We start from the raw sequence: 26,974 nt of genomic DNA, 5'->3' as shown, positions 1-26,974 counted from the left end.
TCCAGCCACGGTAATGTTTCTGTAAGGCCTCACGTAAATGCCATAATGATGTGCACAGATAACTGCCTCTTCTCACACCTCATTCATTTCCTGCCATTGTATCCATCTCCAATCCCCTTCCCAGTAGAGGAGAGTTAGGGAAGCATCTGCTCCTACTGCAGACCACAAAAAGCAATCAGATCATCGAGAGCCATTTCCTGCTGCACACTCTTGCTCCAGCCCTACGCCACCATGAGAGGTCAAATGTGCAGGAGAGACAGAAGTGCCTCACAGCATTTCCTGGTCACTGCATATTTACTGCCTTGGCCAACCTTCGCTACATCCTCCTACACCACTCTGCTCCACTGTGCTCAGGAGGAAGAGAGGTGCTCTGGGACAGGTCTGGCATCTCAGCCGAGACACAAGAAGTGATGAAACAGCAGCACTCAGACTGCTAGCCACACAGGGGCCTCTGCGTGCACTCGTTCATGGCTTATAGGGCCATGTGGTCTCATCGCCAGCCAAAGGGCACAGAACTGCTGTCAAGAGACCCACTACAGCTCCAGATGAAGCTAGCAGTTTGTGGGGCTGGGAAGCGTGAAGACAGGTAATTTATTCATTGGAAACTTTTTCAGGCCAGAAACCTCATGCCACAACAACAAACGTGTCTGGACCAGGCTGTCACTACAGTCTATAATCACTTCCTTGAGGAAGAAATTAAGAAGAATTAAAGAGCTGGACAAAGCAATGGCTACAACCTTCATCTGTCCCGTTACCTCATCCTCTTCCAAGCACCCTGGAGGATGCTGCTATTAGAAACACAGCACGTGGCAGCAAGAGGATGGGCACCATGGCCTCCTCCCAAGCTTTCGGTCTTGTTGGGTTGTGATGATCAACAGACACCAGAAGCCAACTTGGGAGAAAAATATTATTTTCACAAGAAGCATTCCTATTAGCATCTTGTGTCTAGTGTTAGCAATCCAAAAACTCAGGGGCCAAATTCAACTCCGATGTCATCTTCCTTCAGAGCTGGCAAACACCACACACACTGCTGGAACAAGAGAGGCAAGTCAACCTCCTGCAACAGGAGGTTAAACTGGGAGGAGAGACAAGGGAGCACAGAGGTCTCAACAGCTGATCTAGTCCTTCCAAGTCAATGCACTCAGACTGCAGCTTGCCCTTACTTCATGCTGACTTCACCTCCTCCCAACATCACTACACCAGTTGAGGACTTGGGCTGTGCTCCTGCTCACCCAGCACGTGGGATTAGCAGCAGCTGGAAGTCAGAGCCCGACACTGTTTCATCACTCATGCATTTGGACGGGAGCCAGACAACCCCATCCAGAGCCTGACCTCTCCCTCCCCTCTCAGTGCTAGAGAATGTGCAGACTTGCACTTAACAGGACTGAACCCAGCTGAGGAAAGAAAATTAAAGGCCTGGAGGACACTCAGTCCTTGAAAATGTGCAGATTGGAAGTGCTCTGAGATCAGGATGCCCCAGATTAGTGAGTCTGCAACTACTTCCGCAACGCACACAGAGGAAATACACCTTATCTTAAATACACTTAAATACAGGGGGAGAAACAAGGCTTTGGCAAACAGGTGGTTCCAAGTTTGGAAGAACAAAGAGGAGGCTGGGGAAACAAAGGTCTCTTGGTGCTCAGTCTCACAAGCTGTAGGTACATGGTTGAAGCTTTTGAGGGAAAAGAACAGGACAGGTGCTATGCATGGGATTCAATTTTAAAAACACAGAGCTGAAGTCAGTTGCCTAAGTATCAGCACCTAGTGAAAGTTTAGGCCTCTAGTTGCCATTCAAGAAATGTAAGAGGTATTGCATTGTGTCACCCAGTCCCACGTGCAATCTTGGACACACTCTAGGGAGTCTCAGGAGGGCACGGGCTGGCTATATGCAGGTAGTCAAATCACTTCCCGATTGACGAGACTATTCCCACAGTTACTGACCTGGGCTGTGCTTTAACGGGGAAGGCATTGCCTGAGTACTGCTTGTCAAGACCCAGCAGGACATCATGAAGGCTTTGGTTCAACTGCAAAATACAAAAACAAAAAAAAGAAGAATGAGAAAGAGAGTCCAAGTGCCATAAGAGAGTTTGGGCTGAACTGCACACAGGCTGACCAAAACCAGGCTTGTGCCCAGACATGTGCACATACTCAACTAGCCCAAGAGAGGACGGCCCGACATCTGTTTCCACTCTTCCATAGGGTATGAAATACTAGAGCGCTCAAACTGTTGAAGAGCTGCTGGTGCCTCGTGGGCACGCTGTCTTCCTTACACATAATCCTCTTTGCTCTGTCACCTGCCCCCACCGGTGTGCTGCCAGGTACCATTGCAGAAGGAGGAGTGTTTACCTAAGGGTCTATGTGCTAGAACTGAAGCTTCACTCTGGATTTGCTGCCAAAGCTGTTCCTCAGACTTGCTTATCAAAGCTTAGGATATGGCCATTTCAGCTGTGGAGCCAAAGGCAACTGGACTTCCAGTCAACAACACACCTTGACTTCACAGGCTGCCTGGGCCATCTACGTTTGGGCAGGACCTTGCAGAAATTTTGCAGGGATCTTTGCAGAAACTCAAAATTAGGGGTTAAACATTCCCTGGCACTGAAGGCTGCAATATTCACTCCAGACACTCCTACTCTGAAACAGCCAATTCATAAACAAGACGAGATGCCAGATTTATCACTGGTAGGAGGAGGGATCCAATGCAATCAATGCTGGAGGCATTGTGCCAGCAACACCAGCAGTTAATTGGATGCTATAGCAATAATAAGAAACAGATGGTTCTTATGGAACAAAGCAAAAGCCCTGCTCTCATACGAAACTCCTCAGGAAAGAGAAATCCAAGACATGATACAAGAAGATAATTCCTGTCTAACGAGCATCTTTCCAATGTTTTGTTGAGTGTAAGGTAATAGCAATGAACTGAAAATTATAACAATGCCCCCTATTCTTAACAATCAGTTCATTACTCAGTGGAGAGGAGCAGGCTATTAATTGGAAAGGTCCCCATGAAATGTCAGAGAGCTCAGAACTGATGCATTACGCCAAGGCAGAGGGCCCCTGACTGCTGGGAATTGAAGGGCTATAACGTTTGCTCGTTGCTTAGCGGCTGTCTTGTTGTCAGGATGACACTGGGGAGGGGAGGCAATACAAGAGTTTTCCAGCTGGGCTCTCAGTCACTAATCAAGGATTAGTGCAACATTTACAGAGGGCGTGCAACCCTTAGGAGCAGCATACAGACCTAAGGAATTCAAGACTTCTCTAGCTTTCAAGTGAAAGAGCAAGAACATATTTGTAAATGGAAGCGGCAGTGGGGGGCTTCCCCACAGACTGTTACTGAGGTCCCTGCTGGGTGCTGGCACACAGCACCAGGGTCCAGCCTGCCACCACCAGGTTACAATCCTGCGTACTGCTGCGATTCCCAACTCATGGCCAACTGGCAGCCCATGCAAGGGCCATGCTAAGCACGCGAATGCCTTCTTTTGGGTCACAGGGCAGGGAAGAAGCTGAAGCAGAGAGGTACTGTTGGGAAGTGCCTCCTTGTGGGACCGGAGCGAGGCAGGTCTCAGTCTTCAGCTGACTTGTAGGTTGGCAGATTCTGTCCTGTTTCCATCCCCACAGCTAGATGGATGGGGGTTCACGGCAGCTTGCTGCCAGGCAGCAGAGGAGGAAGAAAATAGACACCAGGCTGAGAGTGCCCAGGTTATAGATCCATAATGTAGATAACTATAAAAGGCAGCAAGAGATAGGCCTGAAAGTGGCTTCCTTCCCTCTGCAGATCTGCAAACGAGCCATGCCAAATGACACAAACCCTACTGTTGCATGGCCCTGGGGTCTCAGCTTTTCTCCCAAGTGGCTCAGAAAAAAACTCAGGGTTAACACTTACCTCTGACATAGGGCAAATGCTGTTTTCTCCAGCTGGTTTTTCAGGTGGGTTTTGTTGGTTGGTTGGTTTGCAGGGGAGGTGGGGAGGTGGTTGTTGGGGTTTTTTTAAACAGTGAGGAGAGGGTGTATAAGCTGTTAGTTGCCTTACCTTGCTCATTTCTTTATGGAAGTTCTCTTCTAGGCCTGCTATACTCTGGAATGTGTTGACGTAGAAACCAACACGACTGCCAAATGGAAAATGAGACAGAAGAACTTAATGGACACAATGCTCTCCCAAAAACTTTTTAAAAATTCTGCCCCTTCTCCTACCTCCCACCCACCATTCCCAGTCAAACTCAACTCTGTCAGGTCTGGCACATGCTGGAAGAGAAGGGCAGCAGAAGAGCATGAAGGGGGTGATGGAGCAAAGGTCGGGTGATGGAGCAAAGTTCAGGTGTGGGGCAAACACATCTACAGCGAGGAGAAGGCCAGGTGGGATAGAATCTGAATTTGTGCTCGCTAAAGGGAGAGGCTAGCTAAAGGGAAAGGGAGCTGCAGGGATTAAAAAAAAAAAAAAAAAAAAAAAGACAAAAGGAAAAAAAAATGACAGTGGTAGGGTGATGGAAAGGAAAAGGATAGAGGCTGTGATGCGGGTGGAGTGTGGGAAAGCTGGGGAAATTGGCCAGAGGACAGGTATTAATTCATTCTGAAGATCCTCAGCATCAGGGGAAGGAAAAAGCATGAACTTTTTGCTTCAGGGGCAGAAGAGTAAGAAAGCACAGGACAGGCACAGAGAGCAGCAGGAAAGCAGAAGGATCAGCTAGATAGCAGCCGCTGTGAACAACCCATGGCATCTTAAAATCCCAGAAGCTGCCTGCTGCCCTCCTCCCTCTAGCCAGCCCGCCAGCTGCCAACAGAGTGCTGTACCAGCACCCAGCTGGAGGGGTAACAGCAGGAGCAAGATTCTCTCCAAGACCAGCAGCATCACTGTTCTGCACATGGAACCACCCAAATGCCTGTATCCCTCCCAGCTCCTTCCTCAGCCAGGCTCGCACACTGCTCTGAGCAGAGTTCTGACCCAGGCTGGGAGGAAAGGGCAGTGAAGGCAGACATCAGCACTTTGCTTTCCCGCCCTGCTGCCACCCACTCTCTCATCCCCCACAAACCAGAACTGCCAACCCAGACACAATCACTGCATTTAAAAATAAGAAACTGAGGCACTCCTAGGAGGATTTTGTCTGCTTTCCACTGTGCCCTCCCCATATATCAGCTTCTGCTGCCCTTCAGTTCATCCTTCAAGCTAAATGTTGGTCTGTTTCTTTCTCCTCCCTTTTTGTCACTGTAATCGCTGGTATGGCAAATCAACGGGTCTTTCAAGTCTTCCTGTTTTCTCAGCCCATTTTCCTCTGCCCAGGCTATGTTTTGTTAAACAGAGTACAACAGGACAGTTATAATCACTAGTACCTCACTGGGTCCTGTGTCACATAGCCAGGAGCAAATTTAGGGGCAAGAGAAGGCAGCCATACCAGGATCCTTCCCTCACCTTTGTTCACCCAACTCTCCAAACCTGAGCCTGGTCTCTCATCCCCTCTCTTGTGTTAAACCTGCTGCTTCATCAGGTGCTCATAAGCTTGCAAAGCAAGACACAGTGATCAAGGCATCACCTCCTGGGTTCTCTCCAACCTCAGCAACTGTATAAACCCCTCTGACATCTCATCTTCCCTTAATCAGTCAGCTGACATACCCACTCAGCTGCAGATGTTCCTTCCAACCAGCCAGCTCTGCACCCAAAATCCTAGTGACCCAGCCTGCTCTGTCTGCAGTCCACAGCCGAAGATGGGCTATTGCCCAGGAAAGTTGGGCAGAGTTGGTGGGGCAAAGGGATTAATCAGACAAAGCTTATTAAGAGAAACACAGTTTCTCTCTGTGGTAAAACTGAGTTTTTTTCATAAGGATCACGAAGCAAAGCATAGAAAGCTCCGGGTGAGGCTGGCTAGGGGGAATCCTAGACAGAGTCTCTGAGATGATCCAGAAAAAAGCAGGCACCCAGCCCAAGCTAAGGAGAACAGTGGTACAAAACTTTAATCTTTGCTTCCTTCCAACCAGCCCTTGGGAAAACCTCCAGCACTCACCTATTCCATAGTGAAGGCAGCTCCTCCTGCAGATCAACGTTCATCTCTTCAAACACCTTCTGAGCCTTTACTAACTCTTCTTCAGCCTTAATAACAGAGAAGGGAGATTGTCAGCTCCAGTGCAGACAAGTACCCCTGCAGGGCAGGGACAGCTGTGGCACTTTTGGTTTCTTTGGGAGACCAGGCAAAATTCTGGCATGGGGTAACCTCCATGATAAACGAGTCTCCCAGGAACCAGGGTTGCATCACAGGTGACCTGACACACCTTCAGCTTGCATGTGTTACTCTCAGGCTTTCTCTCAATGGATTTCCCTGTTTGGATACTCGAAGTAATTCAGACATCCACTAATGTCTTTTAAGTTCTATAAATTTCCCTGGCTTCAAAAACTGAAAGGAGCTGGTCAGGCAGCTTGGATACAGATGAAGATAATAGTGGCCCCTGCCCCTTGCCAGGTCTCTGAAAAAGTTGAAATCCATCCCACAAGGCATTGAAGAAGAATCCTCCCTCGTGGAGACTCTCTGCTCAGGTAAGGCCATGATGAAGCCCCATCTCTTCTGAGGAAGGGAGGAGGTCTGCATCCTTGGCTGACACAGCTCCTACAAAGCTGGAGAAGCAAGGAAGGGTACGCAGAGCATGAGCTGAGCCAGCAGGAGGCTAGGCTGAGTGCTTGAGCAGCAGGTCTTGGTTTCAGTGGTCTCATACAAAAGCAATCCCTGGCTGGCTGCTGGACACCAACACCAAAGGAAATACACCTCATACAGGACCTCCTTCTTCCAGTTGAGAGTTTAAATTTGATCTGTTCTTTTGACCTAGACACTGACAGACCCCAACACTGATACATGTATTCTGTCAGGTTTCAGTGAGGAGAACAATCCTGGTTTCTGTTGCGGACAGCAGACTCCAGCAACAAGCACATTCCCCTTCCTATATTTGTCCCAGGCAATTTTTTCCTCTTTTCAGTGCCCTGACTTAAACCTCAAAGCTTGCTAATAAAAACATTTATATTCTGTAATTTGCAACAGCACAGCATTCTCCCATAACCCTGTACAGTAGCACGCAGGATGGAAAATCCTTGCATGAGCAACTTGATGACAGGTCTGAGCAAGATCAGCACAAGTGCCTACTTATACATGTGACAACAGCAGGAATGTCACAGTGCCACAGGGCTCTGCAAAGAGGCCACAACCCACTGGTGAACTGGATCTCTCTACAAGCCTGCAGTCAGATTCCTACCCCTTCTATGCAATCAAGTTTCATCTTCTTTGTGCCAGCTTACTGCTCCTTAGGGACAGGTACATGCAAAGATAGGATCGATGAAGAAAGGACTTAAAAATATTTTGCTGTTCAGAGTCCTGTTTCTCACAACATCGTGTAAGGATCCTTACACCCTCCATTTCTCTCCTGACCTACAAGAAAACTGCAGAAGCGCCTACTTTCCAGCTACCTCCACCTTTCAGAGCATCATCCATTGCTACTAAGGGCAAGGCTAAGACTTTTGCACTCAAGATCAGAAGAGAAAATTTCCCCCGGAAAAAGACACAACTGGGAGGTATTCAAAAATTAAGCAGACCTTGTGAGGAACAGGTAGGGGGAGAAGGGGCCATGATGCCTCCACCCAGAAACCCCCGTATTCCGCTGCTACACTAACTGAAAACCCCAGCATTTTGAGAGGGTTTGCATAAAACAAACAAAAAGCCCATTTAAGCAAAGACACAGTTTATGCTGGATCAGAGACGATGATCACAAAGACTCATTCTGCCTTAAAATCCCTCTACAAATGAATGTTTCTAATGTAATCGTTTTAAAGAGAGGGGAAAAGAAATCCCACTCTATCCTTTGGCTTTATCTTATTCTCATTTACAAAGTAGACTGGAACCAGAATCAATCCAAGAGATGGGACAGCTAGGAGATGATGCCCAATTGAATGCTGTTAGTTTTTCAGATACGGTGAATATTAATAACAATCTTTCCCTCTCTTGTTTACCTGTTCAGAAGGTCAAAGAGCCTAGAAAGCAACACGTGAATATTGTGACATCCCGAAGCAAAGGCAAAATCAGCAACAGGCAACGTTCACTCTAGAGTAGCTGTAGGAATTAGGGATCCGTCTAGTGACTGTGGCTCAACTAGTGCTCTCATTCCCAGGTACAGCATTGAATTAATTCTTCATTCCTTTGTCAGCCCAGGGATCTCCTCACCAGTGGGATTTATATTTGGTCCTGACACTGGATAGCCCTGACTGTTTCCAGCCAGAGCCAAAGACAGACTCAACTTGGTCATGAGCCCTGCTAGAGGAAAAGCCAGCTCATGCAGTAAGGCGGGCAAAGGAGGAAAGACGTAGGTCTCAGTGCAGACCCCATTGCTACGGTATCTGTGCACTTCCTATTTGAGCTGTCATCCTTGCCAGCCTGATGGAGAACTGAGGCAGAAGGACATAATACCCAGTTCCATGAAATGTGATCTCAGAAAGTTCTTCCTCTCCTCTCCCTGCCTGAAGGTGGGAAGGTTTGTGCAGGAGCTGGACAACACAAACGCTTTCCTGACCGCCCACATAGCCAAGATTCAGAGTGCCAAGCACAACCAGTTCAGTTGCGACATGGGGGCGATTATTCCACATTATGTTTCTTACCATCATGCATTCCAGCACTGTTCAGTAAATAGCTTGGATATCCGAGAGGCAGGGGGTAAGGAGGAAAGCTGGGTGCCTCAGCCCAGGCCCAAGCTCCAACTGGTACCAGCCAGACCTGCCTCTCAGAAGGGCAGCACAGCCCAGGACTCAACTTGCTGGCTTTCTCCTACAGATAGAGATATTGTTCTGTTACCACTGCAGCACCAAGTGTGTTGCTTTTTAGTCTGTATTCAGCATTTCAGAGGAGCTTAGCAAAAAGGCAAGAATTTGCTGTTCTAAGCCATTCTCCCCTTTGTTTCAAAAAGCACAGTCACTAAGATTTGTAACCAGCATGCAATAGCAACCCCCCCAAGAGACTTTACAGAAACCCTCCACTATATTGTTTTTGTTAGCCTCTGCTAAAGGCCTAAAAAGCCAGCAGTTTGTACACTGGAGGGAGGGACTTGGCTTTACAGTAGAAATAATAGGTCTTGCTGACCCCATTTTGCTTGAGGGTTGTAAAATTATCAAGCAAGAAGAGACAGCAACACAGCTGCTGGTAAGAGGAAAGACTTTTTTTTTTTTTTTTTTTTCTTTTTCCCCAGTCTTAATATTCTGAAGCTCCTCAATAAATGCAGTGTCATCAGCCCTCCTGCTTTTATCAAGAGCTTAATGAGATTTAGAACTGTCATTAACACCTTTGGTCTTGAAGTCATGCAAATACAAAAACTGAAGCCTTTTGTTTTCCTGCCTGCTGCGTTTGTGAAGAAAAGCTGGAAACCCTACAGGTTCAGAATACAAACTAATCTTCACTGAGATATTTTTGTTAGTCCACAATCAAAATAAAAATTAAAAAAAAACAAAACCCACCACGTGAATACTTGCACAATTGGAAATAAAAATTAACGTTGGCAATAGTATTACTTAGTTCAAGACTGAAAGAGGAAAAACTTACAGGAGGACTTGATTTGAAATGTTTGGGGTAACTGAATATATTAATGCCACATAGCAGGAGGTTAACACCCACACACACAGTGGGTGGAAGACTACATACCCTCTTCTCACATGCGTTTGGACGAAGCCACCCAGTACAGTGAAATTACCGAATGACTCTCAGCAGCCGAAGACCCGAATGCAATGGATGAGGGAGCACCCGTAGGTACTGCATCTCTAGGCAACCTGTGGGCAGTGGTACTACTCCCAGTCACCCCAGCCAGGCTGAGAAGAGGAAAAACGCCCGTGGGCTGATATATTTATTTATTTGTGGCTCCACAAACTTCCCATACCTGCTTTCCAGCCCTTCAGAAATACCACCAGCAAAACAGACCAGTCCGGAACCACAGCCTGCAGAATGTTCCCAGCACCGCACAGGAAAAGCCCCTGGCAGGCTGCCAAAGGTCCTTCTCCCTTCAATCAAGGAGGAGTATATATTTCCTCCCTTTTTACTATGCATCTTAAGCAGGACTGCTAACAGCTGTTCTTTCCCCAGGCTTTACTGATGTGGTAATCTAGCCTTTTCCCTGATCGGCAGTCACACACTGACTGTGAAAAACCCAGGTGCTTTATAAGGTGAGAGTGATTTAGTGCTTCTAAGCTGCAATTCATTCACCAACAAGGAACATAAAAATGTAGGAACATTTGGTTGAGAACAGATGAGCTCACCAGGAACCTGTGAGCAGGTACTCTGGCCACTCCTGTTCTGGGTCATGATTTACTACCCCTTGCCCACTGAAAGCATTTTCCTCTCACAGACCATTTTCTGTCAGCTCCCTTATCCCTGAAGGGGTTCAAGGTAAATACCAAGGGAGATTTCATCAGGAAGCCGCGCTTCTCCTGTGCAAGTGGGATTGAAATTCTTAGTCCCTGCGGTTTCTCCAAGCTGGTCTCACAGCCCTCAAGATGCTATAACCTAAACGTTCAGCCAAGTTCTGCCACAGGACACAACCATGACCTCAGCCTGGAGCTGCTGAATAATATTACGCAGGGTGTAAATTCCCTGGTCCGGGCCCACCTTTTCTGTGCAGACTGAAACTCCGTATATCTGGAAAAGGCTCTCTGAGACAACAAGAGGCAGGACAGTGCCTATTTTGGAAAATTAGTTTTTCCATAGGAGAATGTTGCAACCACCTAACTCGGCAGCCATAGAAATTGCTTCTGAAGCAATGGTTTGAGCGTTCTTGGGCTTTGGCTTTACTCAAGAGCACAAACGCAGAAGCCAATTTTTCAGTGTTTCCTCCTTTTCCTTTTGAAACAGCAACAATAAGAATTGACTGCTTCTCTTAGAAGACAAAGCAAGCAATAATTGGAGGAACCACACTACATCACTCTCCGCCTTGGCATTATTCTGTAGCCTTTCTTCATCCACGTTTTATTTGAGGGGAAAAAAACAATAGTCCAGCATTAACACACCTGATTAGAAATCAATAGGGCTGGCACAGATTTGTTCATTGGTCAGCAACTTCCACATGTCCACTGTAGCTCAGGAGTATCAAGGACACACTTAACAGAGAGGACTAGAGTGAACGTTGCCTAGAGATTAGTCGCATGGTACAATCTAGAGCCCAAAATAGCGCATGCAGGGTTACAGCCAGGTAGATCAGCAGTCACCTGATTTCGGAGCAGATTAGTTTGCGCAACGAGGTGAGCTTGTAGCTTCCCTTGACACCACTGAGGCGCAGCTTTCTCAAGCAGCGAAACAGGCTGGGGGGAGGGAGCATGTTTGAGTGAAAAGAGAAAAAAAAATAAACAGAGAACAAGAGACACAACCATATATCTTTTAGGATAAAAAAATTAAAATCACAACAGTGTATTTAGAGGCTGGGCCAAACCAGTATCACCAAGGCGAGAGAAAAAACAAACATCCCAGGACCAATCAGTTATGAATCCTTTGAAGCATGCCAAGTTTAGCAGTAATTAATGCTCCAGTGTGGGCTGAGATACTGTAGACCAGCCAGGCAGCTGCAAAGAGCAACAGATATAGCTGTTAGTGACCTAGCACACAGAAAACCCTACTCCGAGTCATGGCTGTGAAGTGGGAGCTCCTTAAAGAGAGGTCAGGATTAATTAACCATCATAATTATTTGCATGCAACAGCTGAAATTCCACAGTGCTTTATTTTAATGGCAGGTTGTGAGTTTTGCAATAAGTGGCAGGAGTCCTGGGTGGGAAAAGAACATCCATATATTAGAGAAGAAAAAAAAGAGACCATATAGCTCCAAAAAGTATTTGCATTGCTCTTTCTGTTAATATACCATGAAATATCGATCAAGTCAGTTCCCATCTGTATGCTGTGTCACAAACATTATTTCTCTTTCCTAGGGGCCTGTCATCACATTCTGAAGTACCTTACACTGCAACAGCCCTGCTTCAAAAGGTCACACGAGCAAAATCACCGCCACAGAACAGAGGGGTGGACTTCCTACATCAGCCTAGTGCTCACTGAGCCCTGGCTGCTGCCCACAGCCCTGCAGAGCTGCGTGACTGCACGTGTGGAATCGCAGGCTGGGCTGTGAACCCCCCCATCTGGGAAGAGCATACATACATAACTTTCAGGGACTCACTGCTCCCATCTTTACAGGATTAGGACAGTGCATTGTGTCACGTATTATCCCACGCAAGAGCTTATGGCCTGATGATCTGATCCAGTGCACATCCTGGCTAAGAAGAGTCTGATCAAGTACCAAGAGACACTTGCACAGGCTGAATCAGGAACAGAGCACCAACTCCTAAGTCTCAACATTTCACTCGTCAAACTGCACTGTTCTTCACACCTTAACAAAAGCGCACCAAACAAACCCCCTTAATGACATCTTGTGTGAGCATCTGGGAAAACACGAGCGAGTGCAGCAATGATGAAGGCAGCCAGCCTTTTTGGCACACTTCACCAGGTACCAACCCGAATAGATTAATTCCTACAAAAACTATTTCCACTGCAGCAGAAATCCCATAGGCACACACCAATAATACTACCATGCCCCAGGGAAATTCTGCTCTTACCCCCGCACACAGTGAAGTACTGCTTTGAACAGAAGGCACAGCCAGCTGGGCCTCACGCCTTGCACACAGAACCAAGACTTGCTTTGCCACACAAATGATGTAATGACACCCGAGCCATTGATCTCTCCCCCTTTTGTCTGTCAGGGTTAATCACAGTGCATGCACCTGGTGAGCAGATGACTGATGACCTGCAGCTTAAAAACAAAAGTACTGTGGCCATTAAATGCAGATCTTTCATTCAGGGGGAAGATGCACCTTTATTCTTCCATGTCGGAGAAACACTAGCATCTCTCACACAGCCCATATTTCCCCCTACCAGAAATAACCCTAAGCAAAGGATGGCAACCCTTCTCAGCCTGGTTAGAAGATACAGATCCATGCTCACTCTTCCCTGTACTGCTTCTAGCCTGAAGAGTCCTGCTGTGCCATGGCCCACATTCAAGAGAATTAAAGATGTCGCTCCAGCCCTGGACTATCCTGTTGTGTTAAGACCTGTCCTGTGGAGTGGAGCTTGTGGGCTCAGATTCCCTCAGGATACAGGAGTAATCCACAGCTCATTTTGTGGGCAGGTATTCAAACCATGCACCTCCTCCAGAACAAAGTTTGCACTATCACCTTTCTTCAGCTACATTTAAAAGAAAATTAAAATTTTATATTTAATGAAACTTACTTTAATTAAAAATAAAATCCTTCACTTGTTGGGCATGCTCTGCTGTTAACCCTGGATCAGGCTGTTCACAGGCATGAAAGCAACCACATCCTGACAAGAGAAAAGTCTTGGTTTTCTGCTTTTGGCTATATTTATTATCCAGTGATTGTGACCAATAGACAACAGAACACAGTCATCAAGTGTGCATAGGGTGCATTTCCACTGATTAATTTTAACTCACACTCCTATGGGTCTCTGTCCTAGAATACCAGGACTTCACAAACACAATCAACCTCAAGCAACACTCAAACCCTTACTCTCGCCACTGCTTTAAGGTGAGGAGACAGAGCCCCAAGGAGACAAACTGGAAAACTTTCCTGGGTCATTGCAAGGTTTTGCTTCCCCCAGAGGCACATGGGTTTTTCTGATGCGGGCTACTGGTCCTGCAGCATCTGAGGAAATGCATGCCTAGGTCTTGGCCACCTACGGATGCAGTGATGATAGCGGGTCTGAACCAACGCAACACGGACCATCCTGCCTTCTAGAAGAACTAAACAGATGAGAAGGAAAGACCTAGCAAAACCTCACCAGTTCACAACACCTCGATGGTCTTACAGGTCCTTTCCAGCTGAAATGATTCTATGAAAACACAGCCAGTGAAGAGGTACAGGTACACTTAAGAACTGCTCAGTAGGCAAATGCAGACCTCCTAAAATGAAAGGATGGCTGCACGTCCTTCTACTCGCTTTACCTTTGCAATTTTGGTTTCATCCTTCTTCTTTGCAGTCTGCAGGGCTTCAAAGTGGTGCCTGGCGCTGTCATAATCCACAAGCTTCCTTCCTCGCTTCGCTATACGAGACTAAGAAAGATAGAGAAAAGGAGTTGTGACAATCTTCCACAGCAGCCAAAACTGCAAAGACTCACAGAAAAAACAAACAAACAAACCAAAACCTCTTCACCCAAATTCCAGAGCCCCTCATTCTCTGTCCACACAAGGACACTCACTGGATACTCTACACAGGCTGCCCAGAGAGGTAGCCCCGGGAGCCACCTGTGACAACCAACCGTTCTAGAGAGAGCTTCTCAGGAGCAGAGCAAACATTGCCAGGGAAAGCAAAGGGATCCAACCAAGAGCAGACCTCACTTCTGGATGACATTAATGTTTTCAGAACCGTAGCTCCAGTGCTTCCTATGCCTCCCCATGTGCCCACATCCTATGGACACCTGCTCCATCATTTCCAGGGCTTCCTGAGGGCTGCAGCCAGACTCTAACCAGCTCACAGCACTAGTTCATGTGGAAAGTTCAACAAAAGAAGGCATTACTGTTGCCAGCACAGCAAAAGCACTCATCCATGTGCTCAGGATATGCTTAGGACAGCATTTTAGACCCTGCAACAGGAGGTCCAGACAGAAGCGACTGCAGCCACAGGCAGTGGTCCATTGTAACTAGATATTAAGCAAAAGAAGTGTGAGGGAAAACCTGTAGTACTGTGTCACTATTAGGCAAGACACACTGAAGCCATAACAAACATACGGAGGAAGCCAACTGTGTACCAGACTTGTGTTCAGGAATGGAGCCTGATAAGTCCATGAGTGAGAATCCGGGACAGACAGTCATGCCTGTGGCCTGATCCTCCATTACCCTTCATCTGAGGTGTGTCAGACTTGTTCCCCCAGCAGAGTTTCACCTCAGCAAGGCTCAGGCCCTTTGGGCTGCCCTGTTTTAAGAACGATCCGTCCCCCTTAGACCCTCGCCTCCCACACTCTCTACAAACACCCCAAACTATCCGGGTTGGAGCACAAGTCTTCCCAGCCTGACCCACCCCCCAGCTCAGAGAGCCTGGTCCAGCATCAGTGATCAGCGGTCTAGAGATAGGCTGGAGAACTGGAGTGAAAAGGCACGGCAAGGAGCTCGGAGGGTTTCTAACCAACCACAGCCCCCAGGAAAATTGAAGGTGCAAGACAAAGAATCAGCATTGGAATTTACTTGCAAAAGCAAATTCCCCCCCTCCACTGCTCTTGGCAGGGACGTGCGGTCTCCTCCCCTTAGGCTCCTGCAGATAAGCTGCACAGCTGCACTCAGGGCTGACCCTTCTGCCAGACCAGCTGGGAGCAGTTCGCGTGTCTCCCACACACACTCCTCTGCACTCAGCAAACACTGGTGCAGCTCTGAGTCACAGTGCATCCGCAGGATCTCAGCCACACGCACACCCAAACTGATTTCAAAGCACTCAGGTCACTCCAAGACAAGAACCATGAAGAAGCTGAGCCACCCCACAGTCGAGATCACTAGAAGGCACCTCCCAGACATCATGCTGCCAGCCAGGCACAGAAACAGGATGTCGGAGGGGGCTTCCAGCAGCATGACGATCTCTGAGATGCTAATTAATGCATTTTACACACACACAGAGATAAAACACATGACCAAATCTGGGATTTAAGAGACAGAATTCTTCCCCTAGGTCAGACTGGTAGAGATAGCTGGAGTTTTGCCCCCCTCTGACATGGCAAACAGCCACTTCAAGATTTCCTGCCCTCTTCCAGGGACTTTGATTCCACGTCATCCCATCTCACCAACAAGGTCACTCCTGCCCTTTTTAGCTGCTTCGTCATCTACGCCCCACTCTCACATTTCTACTAGAGTGCATGGAAGTGCTGCAAGGTACAGATACACTGCGTCCCAGTCCTCCTGGAGTCCTCATCTGTCTGCAGGGTCCTGGGTTTGAGTGATGTCCTGTGAGCTTTCCTTCCCCCACAGTCCACTGGCCACAGGGCTGCCTGTGATGGCAGTAATGGGACTTAGCCCGGTCCTGGGAGGCTGCAGGGTAGCTTCCTTGTATGACTCCAGGATAGCTGCAGCTACCCACTGCTATCTGAAGGCAAAACCTGAACTCCAACAGAGTTTACAGCTTTGCAACAAATCCATCTTAATTTAAGCCTCCTTTAAAAAAAAACCAAAAAAACCAAAAAAACCCCAACAAACACCACCAAACAAAAAAATGCCAGAACACAACATATTCCCTCCCCCCCCCCCTTTACTGATATTTGGTTTTAAACCCTAGTACGAACAGGGCACTAGTTTCAATGCAAGGCACGAAATCACCAATTCCACAGCTATTCAGAACCTTGGTTATGATTTATCTTCTCTAGGCTTACTGCAGAGACCTGTGCTCTCATTGCGTACTCTGCAACGTCAACCAAAAACTCTCAGAAATATTACAAGATTATGCAAGACTCCTACTCCAAGAAGGACTGACCTGATACTGACCTGCAAAGAAAGGATAAAGTACTTCTTGCATTCCCGTTTTTCAAGTTAGAAAAGATAGAAAGGGCTTTGTTCACCCCTCCCCACCCAACATTTAACATTCACTCACTCTTTTAACTAATAAAAGTTCCTCACTAAAGGAATGCTATGTCTTCACATTCCTGCCATGGATCCTGTTGCAAGTCCAAAAAATTCAAGGGAATTTTTCCAGGCCCTCAAATGAAGGATTCAGAATATGTCAGAATTTAACAAAAAATAATGAATGCGTGATCTAACTCATCACACATCTGAACTTCTGGGTTGTTAACAAAAAGCAGGTCTTGACACAACTAAATTAAAACCATCTTCTCTCCATAAATCATCTTTCATTATCACAGTAATGCCAGAGTTCCAGGAATATCAGAAAAAGCGTTTTTACAGAAAAGAAAAAAACCACACAGAAAACTATTACCACAACCACAAAAAACAACTCAAATATTCTGTAAATTACGTAAGACATTGGGTTTTTTTGCCTGCCAACCTCAAGAACTGTAATTCGTTATGTGAAGCTACACTTCTTTACAACTGTAGCAACCTTCAACAATAGCAGTCCAAGGAGTTTCTACCAGTTGAAGAAAACATACTTGATTTGAGCACTTCTCGTTGCTTTGGGGTAAGAAGGATGATCCATCCAACTGAATTACCAGTAAAAACATAACAAACTATTTAAATTCATACCAGTGAAAGTGAATTTTTTTAAAAAATAGCCAAGTCTTGTGAAATATAACCATATTTTATCGTAGGAACCAACAGAATGCCAAATTCTCACTCATTATAGGAAGGGAAGCAAAGGCAAGTAGAGATCTCTTCAAAATGTTACTTAAATTCTGCATTAAATTGCTTTGGCTTCCCATTTTCTAGAGCATCATCTGAAGACTGAGAAAGGAACATTAGTAATAAACACCTCAGTGGCCCATTCAGAAGCCAAAAAGGATCCATGGGAGCTCAGTGCCTAACGCCTTGAGTTTTGGTGGAATTTGTGTGGTCCCGGTCTTGTACTCCTTTTAAAACGTCACCACAAAACCTCAGCAGAACCCCAGCAGAGTTAAGAAACCCCAAAGATACTCAGCATGGAAACCAGTAACACCCTGAGGTGACCCAGCGCACAGCCAACAAGGCTGGTAAAATGCGATTTGGCTGGAAGCAGTGCAGAAGTCTGTGTCTGCAGCAAGCCCAAAATTAAGCCTTCAGCTTGGGAACCAGGACATGAGCCTCTGCACTGCTAGTTGAGGCGCATGGCATCACACCACAGCGAGCTACCAGCTCTACAGCCTCGAATGGCTGGAAAGCAGTAGCAAGCCTCTTTGTACTTCCCTACTTCAGACTTCCAGGGACAGAAAAGGATGGAAAAATGAAGCAAAAACAAGAAGCCCAGGAGGCAAGGCCATTGCTGTTCAGGGCTCATTTTACAAGCCTGTGACCTGCCCCCCTCTGATACAGCACGATCCTCCTGAAGCAACAAATATTGACAAACGTTTTAAGAGACATGTGGTGGGAAAGGGTTGTTTTCACTGGGAAGCAGCCAAGCTGATACTTCCCATATGGTGATATCATTACTAGTGCTTCCATATGGTGAAGACATTTCCTGCATAACCTTCTCAGAACTAATAGAGAGGAGAGAACTGTGGGGGAAGGGAAGCTCACAGGCCCTCAGATACAATCTCTCCCAAAAAGACACCTATCCAGCATCCCCCGCCCCCACCCCCACCCCATTCCCTGTAAAAAGCTGGTTAAATACACAACAGGACTTCAGGGAACACACAGAAATCCGCCTTTCACACCAACCTCTACTTACAAAGCACATTTGCCACTAACTGTTTCCTCAATGCTTTGTGCTTACAAGGAAGTTAAAAAAACAGAGCACCAAAAAGACAAGAGAGTTTGAGTTATTGCTGACACTGCCCTCCCGCACTCCGATACAATAGGGAATTTTAAGGATCCTCCTCTTTCACACTTATGCTTTCCCTTCAGCATCTTTCCACTGGATTCTTCACTCTCGTTTTAAGCCCAAATGGAGAACGTAACATTTCACACAACAGAGCTGCAAAGATCTTGGCTGCTCAGAAAGGAGAGCTTGCAAGCAGCACAGCACAGCACACACATCCCCCTAAAGAAGATGAGGATACACAAAGCTGATTCTTATGAGGTTTCATCTGCTGTGACTCTCTAGATCAAAAGGTTTTAAAATAATCTTACTTTAATATCTGGAAATTGGCCAAGGTATGTATCCATGGTCAGAAGTGCCTGATCCACCAGCTTCTGATGGAAATCCGTCCAGAGGAGATCATTGTTCTGAAAAACAAAAGTAATGCGCTATTAAGAACAGAGCCCTACGTTTCTTTTTTTCCTCCATGAGTGCTCCAGAAAACAGTTTCAGTCCCCCAGAGCTCTTAAAAAAAAAAATAGTAATTTATTTGGAAAAACTAAGGAGCAGAGAAATTAGTTGAAAACTAATTTCTGTCATGCCAGAAACAGAGAAGTCTGATGCTGTTAATTCAGGTGACCTCTCCAGCACCCTTCATGGACCTTCCTTTGAAGGCCTGTCCTTTCCCCTGCAGTGCTCAAGTCCATACAGTGGAAGGGAAGATGAACATCAGGCTGGCTTTACCTTCTTCTCCCAGCAGCCACAAAAATGGGACACCTGACGCTACTTGGCACCATTTTCTGCTTTTCCTTTACATCACAGCTTTCTGGAGGATAATGAACAATAGCAGAAAGCTATTCCAGCAGTCTTCAGCTCTCACACCACAGCCTGATGGAGGTCACATCCAAGGCTTGCACTCTAACCTGTGCACATTTTATCCTTGATCTTATCTCAGGCACAGTAACTTCCCATCAACACCTTGCATTAAGTGGAAATTACCCCCTCTCCTGTTTTTCCACTTGAGCAAACAATTTTGGCTAAAATATTCGGGACAAATTCCCGTTTTATGTAGGAATTCCTCCCCCCCCCCCAGGAATAACACTTTTCTCCTACTTGTCTTTTATTGAGAAAAATACAAAGGCATTAAAAGGGGGAGGTGGAGGGCTGAAAATATTCCTGCAGACCCTCAGAGCAGCTACAGTTAGTTCTTGGGATTCATGCTCCCTTTGACACCTCTGGCTCAAACCCTCTGGAGGGACAGTCTCCCAGGACACACCGCAGTGGCTCAGGAAGAAACAAGGCCAACAGAGAATACGAAGCCCAACCAGCTGATCTACAATTCCATTACTTACTGCAACATTACTTCCTAATGGAAAGTTTCCATGTTAATGAAGGAACTGACCTGGAAATGTTCAGATTTTTTTTATTATTATTTATCTGCTTTGAAGTCAGTATTTCCTGGGTAAGATGCAGATGTTATTTCAGGTGAGATTTTCTGCAGGGGAAAGCAGGGGAAGGAAAAATCCTGCTCTCCCTTTCCCCACTGCTCCAACACCACCAACAGCTGCAGATAAGCCCAGTCCTGCAGCCTCACGGTGGATGGATCCACAGTACTGAACTGCCACAGCTGCTGCTCAGCAGAACAGCTGAGCAAGAGAGCAGAGGGTGCCTGCATCCAGCTGGACCCACCACACACACATGCCATGGGGCATCCCAGCTGTCAAAAGACAGGCTGTGCCCTAAGCTCCACAGAAAACATCTGGGCAAGTTGGGCAGGTATTACCTCACCCAGGGATGAGAAGAAAAGCAGGCTGGGGTGACACATGGCTCAGCAAAACAAGTTGGCAATTAAAATAAGGCAGCTGGTGGTACCGCTGTGAAGTTGTTGCAGCTACACAGCGGCTGCTCTGACCATGCTTTGGCCATAGATTTAGCTTGCCCTTTCTCTTGCACAGAGCATAAGCAATACATCCAGTTGACCCTACTAACTCTCTTTTGGCATCTTCCACCCTTGTTTAGCCACTGTTGGGGGAACAAATCTGTTGTGGGCATAAGCATATGGGCTCTGTGTAGCAGTCAAGCATCTGGGGACCATATCCCACACAGACAAAAATGCAGGACACATCCTGTCAGCTTTCCCTTCTTCCCAATGCTGAGTTTGTCTTTCCAATTATTCTGTAAAGTCATATGCCTAAAGAAATGTGGTGCACTGACACAGCTTCCAAAGCTCATTTCCACCGACAGACCAAGTCTGGTGACCCCACATTCTGGACAGTCTTACCTCTGCTATTTTATTTGTGTCATCTCTCCCAGGCCAATCCGGCTCATAAACTTCCTGCAAACACTCCGTCAGCTTCTTGGAGGCCTCATGCATGGCTAGGAAAGAAGAGAGAACCATGTCAGAAAGAATGAAATAGTGTGTCCCTCATAGTTTAACTCTCATCCTGAGGAATGGAGACACAGAAGGGTTATAACAAATGCTAAGTTGCTCCTTACAGAATGCCTGACCCTTGATAACAGAGATCACCAAGGTCACCAGAGGGAGAAAGGAACCAAGGATGCAGTCGCATCAAACCCTTTGTGTTCATCCTCTCCTAGCAGAACATGCAAGAGCCTACATGCTAAAACAGTACCACTCATTTGGCATACAAGCACAACCCCTTTCCGTCCCAGCTGGACCTGAAGGATTCCAAAAGATCACCCACCCAGACGAGGCCGACCTTTCCTACAACTTACACCTGCAGAAACACAGGAAGGGGATGGCTGCAGAAACCTCACAGCATGGGAAACGATCCCCTGCTCATGCAGACCTTACCTTTTACAGAAGCCAAGTAAGTTCGGAGGTCCTTCTGTAGCCTTGTGCCTTCAGACTGTGAACACAGGGAGAAGACCATCAGTTATTCTCTCATATAAAGAGAATGTAAGAAGGAGTCATCAAGCATTTCTAAATAAAGAAAAAGGGTCCTGCAGATGAGCTACACACCAGACCTATGGCCACATGAAACAAATATTAACAGGGAGACCACACAGCCCTGACTTGGTAAGCCCACAGCCAGACACCTGCAGGCATGTTTGGCCAACAATACCACCAAAGTACCAAGTAACTCCATGTGGGTAAAACTGATCTGCTCTTCCCAGAGACCAGATACCCCAGACCCAGCTAGAGAGGATCTTAAGGGCAACAGTTAGTTTATAAACCATGGGCAAGTGGGTCTATGCAACAAGTGTAACTAAAGGGAGTCTGTAGGATATAGAAGATAGAAGCAATTGCTTTATTTTGTACTGGTTTAACTCACCAGTTTCTCCTGCTACACTGCAAACCAAAACCCCAGTGCAAAGCAGGTACAAAGGACCTCTGACCTGCCCAAACATGGCTTGCAAATACAGAGTTAGTCATCTTTTTCTTTAGCTTCACCGTGGAGGTGGCCTGACAGCAGCAGATCTCACTCACTAGGAAACAAAGACTTAAAACCAGAAGATGGGTGGAATCTTGCCAATTTGAGCCTTCATATGACCCAGCTGAGCACAATACAAAAACCTAGATTAGAAAGGGTTGTGGAGATTTTTACAGCAAGGTTGGTCCAGACATTCACACATACATGCACCCCCCAAATGACCGGTCTCCTGCACTAGAATAAGCATACTCAGGCACACCTCCCCTCTACCATACCATATATCATCGACAGTGGAGCGAAGCTGACAGGGAAATACTCCCAAACCCAGGCAGTGACATTATACAAACAAAAATGAAATTAAGAGAAAAGCAAGGCTTGAGAAGCTGACCAGCACCATCGCAAAGCATATCAAAGCAAGGGAAGGAGCTAACGTTGAGGGTGTCTGTGCAGATAACCTCTGGAGTATGCAAGTACAGAAAGAAGTTGAGAGACAAAGACCTCTGTTATAAGAGGATTTCTCTTACTCTGTAGAATCTCACTGGATCCTCACTACCCCCCAAATTAGCTGTAAAACAAGAACACAGGAAAGCAACAACTACACCTCACACCTTCCTCACAGCCTGCTGCAATTCCTCCTCCTCTTTCCCAGTTTGAGTCCCATTGGGGGTGGGGGGCCAGCATAATGAATTTTGACAGCTGAAGACAACTCCAGAGACAAGGAGCTCGCAGGACATCTCTGACAGCTGTCTCAGAGCTACTAGCTTCAAAAGCAGATGCTTCCCATCAGCCCTCCCCAGCACCTCTTTCCCCAACTGGGCTCACGCTGTGATCCTTTGTGCTTTCAGTGCAGCTGCGCTCTCTAAGCAGAGGCTAAATCTGCCCAGCTGTTGAAGTGGCAGCGCTAGCACAGCTTTGTGGAGAAATACATCTGCTTCCAATACTATGGCCCAATTTGTTTCCCTTGCCTCGAAAGTTCTGGATAAGTTCACACTTGTTCTTTTCCTGCCATCAACAAAGGAAACAAGGGAAAGAGCTGGCTACTTTTATAAAAGAAAAGCAGACTCCTAGTCTGGAGAAACATTGGGAACTGATCCAAAGCGAGTACAAGAGGGAAGAAATAATGACCACATCAGCTGCAAAAGTCCTAGGAGTTCTTAAAACACAGAGCAAACAAATGTAGAGCTTTTTGTTGACTTAAGGTGAATGTGGAAACCTGGGCAGATCAGACTTTCCTAACAGCGCAATCAAAAACCACCAGGGAAGAGGTACAAGAGTAATCAAAGAGCGCGCACACACACACAGAGGACCATCAGGGAGGCAGAGCTGAAAAGCAGCAGTTCAGTCAAGATGTAACATATCTTTGCTCATGCCCAATGCAGAAAGCAAGAAAGTCTTAGAGGAAAGCAGTGCTGTCTGCCTAGAATTGGTCTGTGCTAGAAATCACAGATTGGAACAGGCAAGATGAGATGTCAGAACACAAGAGAAAATGGTACAGAAGACAATACCATGCAAAATCCCTCCGATGAATACATTGTCACTCTGCAGCTGTAGTCATTCCTAAAAACAATAAATTTGAACACAACTTCCAGGTTATCAGAAACTAATCAGCAGGGAAGGTCCTCTGCAGAACCTGCCCCACCACACACTGGGGCACTGCTATATCTAGAATGGTAACTCTGAAATTTATAGCACCTAAAAATCAGAAACCACCTATTAAATTGTGCCTATACTTGCCTGAGTCCTGCCAAAGCAGCCCATGACAACCCGGACACATGAACCCTTCAAGTCTTGATATGCAGTCCCAAAGTCATGGGGACAAAAGTATCCTCAAAGCTACACCAGCATTGCAATTAAACATCAAAACAAGACTTTTAGATAGACCACCTGAAAAACCTGCAAGTCAGGGCCTGAGTACTGAAGCGTGCAACTGCAGCAATGCACAATCAACCTCAACACCTCTCCCTCTGCAACGTGTGGTCAGCCGACGTGAAGCGCTGCATCCTGCAGCTGGAGTGGTCTCTCTCAGTCACATCTTTCTGATGTTTAAAGTCAGAGTTACAGCTGATCTCTACGACTATGGGACTACCCAAGTCTCTTAAAAGTACCGAGCCTGCCAGGGAGAGTGAATCGACTTTACAGCCTGCAAGATCTCCAGGCAGAAAGATTTTCAAAGACAGGCCCATGTGCACAGTTTTGCCATGAATCCCATTTCCTCAGCTCCCCTGGGCACCTAGGCTTCCCATCCAAGTCCTTCTTTGCCATTTCCATTGCTTTATTTCTTGTCCACTAGTGAAGCAGCTCCCTCACTTGCTACAAGCATTTCTTTTTATTATTTTAAGCATTAATGCTTTCCCAAGAAACTCTGGCAACTGCCTTCTCTCTGTGCCTGCAGCACCTGCTTTCTTCAAGCAGGCTACAGCAAGCTGTCAAGCACAGCCACAATTCTGTATAAACACCTCTCACAATGCAGTCAGACGCTGTCAAACACTATACAAAACAGAAGCTTTCAACACCCTTGAGTGCACATTTAAGACATGCTTCCTGAACTCAAAGGTAAAAAAGGTAAGGAAGAGAGTTAAACTGGAATCTGGAAAATTAATCCACTTCCCAGTTATTGAAGAGTTTAAGGGTGTGCAGAGGGAAGTTATAGAGGTATGGTTGAATCTAAAGATGTTAAAAAAAACACCCTAATAACACAGTAATTTTTAAATTGCAAGAACATAAAGAAGAAATTGTGTGTGTGTGTGTGTATATATATACACACACAAAAAAAAAAAAACTCCACAGAAGGAAAGTAAAACTAGGACAAAAATGAAAGATCAGTGCCAGTTCTGAAGCCCACATGCATTTCTCATCCCTGCACTAACAAACTGAATGAAAACCTTTGCACAGGGACAATGGCACTGTGTCCTAATATAGAAGTGACCACAATAAGTTGTTCTACTCAAACACACAAGCGTCATCTTGTTTGAACAGATATTGCCATACTTGCAATCACAGTGTAATTCAACCCTGTGAGCCTATAACATAAGCAGGGGTAATACGAAGGACACTATGCACAGGAAGATGCACCTTTAAAAATAGATGTGCTGTGCTTGGGAGGGTGGAAGAGCTCTCCTTCAGAAGACCTAAAGAACCACCTATTACTTATAGTTCTGTGACAGAAAAACACAAGAGTGCTTTTGTATCTTTTTTTGTACTTTCTTGTTTTGTTGGGGGGTTGTTATTTACAATACCTTTCACCGAGCCCTAGCTAAGTATGTGACTTTCCATAGAGCTGTTTCTTGGTAGCAAACAGGTTTCCCAAAACATTTTTTCCCCCCAGTCTACAAGAAAAATTATTTTATCCTAATATTAGACTGCAATCCCTTCTTTACATAACCTCCCTGGTTTTGGAGTTCTGATGGGAAGGATTTTTATTATCAGGAAGGATGTTCTGCACCTGAGAGGGGCAGGTAATGTCCTGCTCCATATTAGATTAATATAAGGCTGGAAGAGCAGACTGTGGAATTAGCAGGTTGAGGGGGCCAGAACTGAAACATCAGCTCCAGGTAAGCCCCCTACTCAGAAAAACTTCAGAGCTATTAAGACACAAACCATGAACTGGTGAGAAGCTCTCACCCCAGGGTACCAGGCAAGCTGTTCAACTTGTTTTGCTACGTTGGGCTGCAATGGGAACTGCTGGGCATGAAGGGTTCTTGTCTAGAAAGGAAGTCTCTCTCTGAGCTACTGACTGTAATGGTCCACAGCCAAACCGACACCACAAGAGCAAAGATTAAGTCCACGCTGCCTGCCCTGCAGGCTGAGGCTGTGCTGAACACCATGGGGTACGGGCAGAGAAGGATGCAGCCTGTGCCAGCAGCAGCTTGCCTCTCATGTGTTTGGTGTGAAACACTTTAAACCAACTCAGAACTTCCACATGAGTGACAGCTCATGAAGGGTATTCAAAACCCAGCCACTCTGCCAGGCAGAAACACAACGTTGTGCCAGGTGTAAAGGCTGCCACCAGCCTACCACTCTCTGTCTCACCAGTGAGTATTTCAGATGCAGGGGAAGAGATGCCAAAGCCTGGCACGCCTCAGGCAGGGGCTGTGTTGCACCTTTGCAGCAGACCTCTTGCTCCCTGGTCTGTGAGGACAATTTCGAAGACAAGACCCTTGTGCTGGTGCCTGAACACAAGCGACACCAGGAAAGGGAAGGAGCGGGGAGCCTTCAAATGAACTTTTTGGGAGGTTAATTACCAAAGATAATCTGTCATGAGGGAGTCTGAGGTCCAGTTGTGCTGCTTGTTCAACCTTCAAGGGACACAGGTGAGCCCTGTAGCCCTGCAGAAGCATGGCTGCGTCCAGCTCATTTGTCACACAGCAAATCCATCTGTTTGAGATAAAAAGCTCCTACCATTCAGAGACCTCAGTAGTGCTCGTAAATGAACCTGAATGGGCAGAGAGCTGGCAAGTGCAACGCTTTCCCTTATGCCCACTCAACCACCGTCTGAAAGAACCACAAGATGCCATGGCTGAAAATAAGCGAGTTTTAGACTTGCTCTCCACTCACTGACAGCCCACACGCAGCTGACACGTGTGTCAAAGCTGCCCAACAGAGTCTTTAAGAGCCAGAGGAACCTCTGATCAAGCAGCAAACAAGGCTGCTGCCTGGTCACAGCCCAGCCAGTTCCACAGGAGAACTGTTCTGTCACAAGCCTGCAGCAAAAGATCAGCTTTCCTCCAGACTTACATTTCCCACTGGAGCAAATTTTTTAAGGAAAGGCCACAGAAATCTCATACATAGCTATCATACACGCAGATATCACACATATATATACACACTTACATATATTTATAAGTATATGTATACGCACCTATAGCTGACATTTTTTCCCTAGTCTGCTTGGCACAACAACTCCTCAGCCCTGGATACCCTAACAATCCAGCTAACTCATATTTATGGTTAACCCTAAATAACATATTATGTTATTAACCCTAAATAACATAAATGGTTAACCCTGGTAAAACAGCCATTTCTTGCATTTATTTTAGTAATACAGACACTGAGGGCCAAAGCAAAACCAACAGCCCCCAAGCAACCAATGCAGAGCAGCCTCCAGCTCCTTTGACAAATTACTTGGAGAATTTAGTTCATGGCCTGCCCCTGCAACACAGGAAAAGAAATT

At 46.4% G+C, this 26,974-nt stretch overlaps 1 protein-coding gene across 7 annotated transcripts in view; it reads right to left on the bottom strand.

Moving 5' to 3' along the window:
- Positions 1-26,974, bottom strand: part of BIN1 (bridging integrator 1) — a 102,154-nt gene that overhangs the window by 30,407 nt on the left and 44,773 nt on the right. For 4 of the 7 annotated variants that reach the window (XM_056348987.1, XM_056348986.1, XM_056348989.1 and 1 more), the window contains exons 3-10: positions 21,225-21,279; positions 20,691-20,785; positions 18,742-18,837; positions 13,993-14,100; positions 11,204-11,296; positions 5,991-6,076; positions 4,028-4,103; positions 1,942-2,024 (exon numbers count right to left, since the gene is read on the bottom strand). In XM_056348987.1, coding sequence (XP_056204962.1) covers positions 1,942-2,024; positions 4,028-4,103; positions 5,991-6,076; positions 11,204-11,296; positions 13,993-14,100; positions 18,742-18,837; positions 20,691-20,785; positions 21,225-21,279 — 692 coding nt within the window. The remainder of the gene's footprint in view (positions 1-1,941; positions 2,025-4,027; positions 4,104-5,990; positions 6,077-11,203; positions 11,297-13,992; positions 14,101-18,741; positions 18,838-20,690; positions 20,786-21,224; positions 21,280-26,974) is intronic. The other 3 variants (XM_056348988.1, XM_056348990.1, XM_056348993.1) reach the window with 1 other exon arrangement.

This window comes from Falco biarmicus, chromosome 8 (genome assembly GCF_023638135.1).
Source record: "Falco biarmicus isolate bFalBia1 chromosome 8, bFalBia1.pri, whole genome shotgun sequence".
In the NCBI taxonomy this organism is placed as follows: domain Eukaryota; kingdom Metazoa; phylum Chordata; class Aves; order Falconiformes; family Falconidae; genus Falco; species Falco biarmicus.
This window is presented reverse-complemented; position numbering and strand designations above follow the sequence as displayed.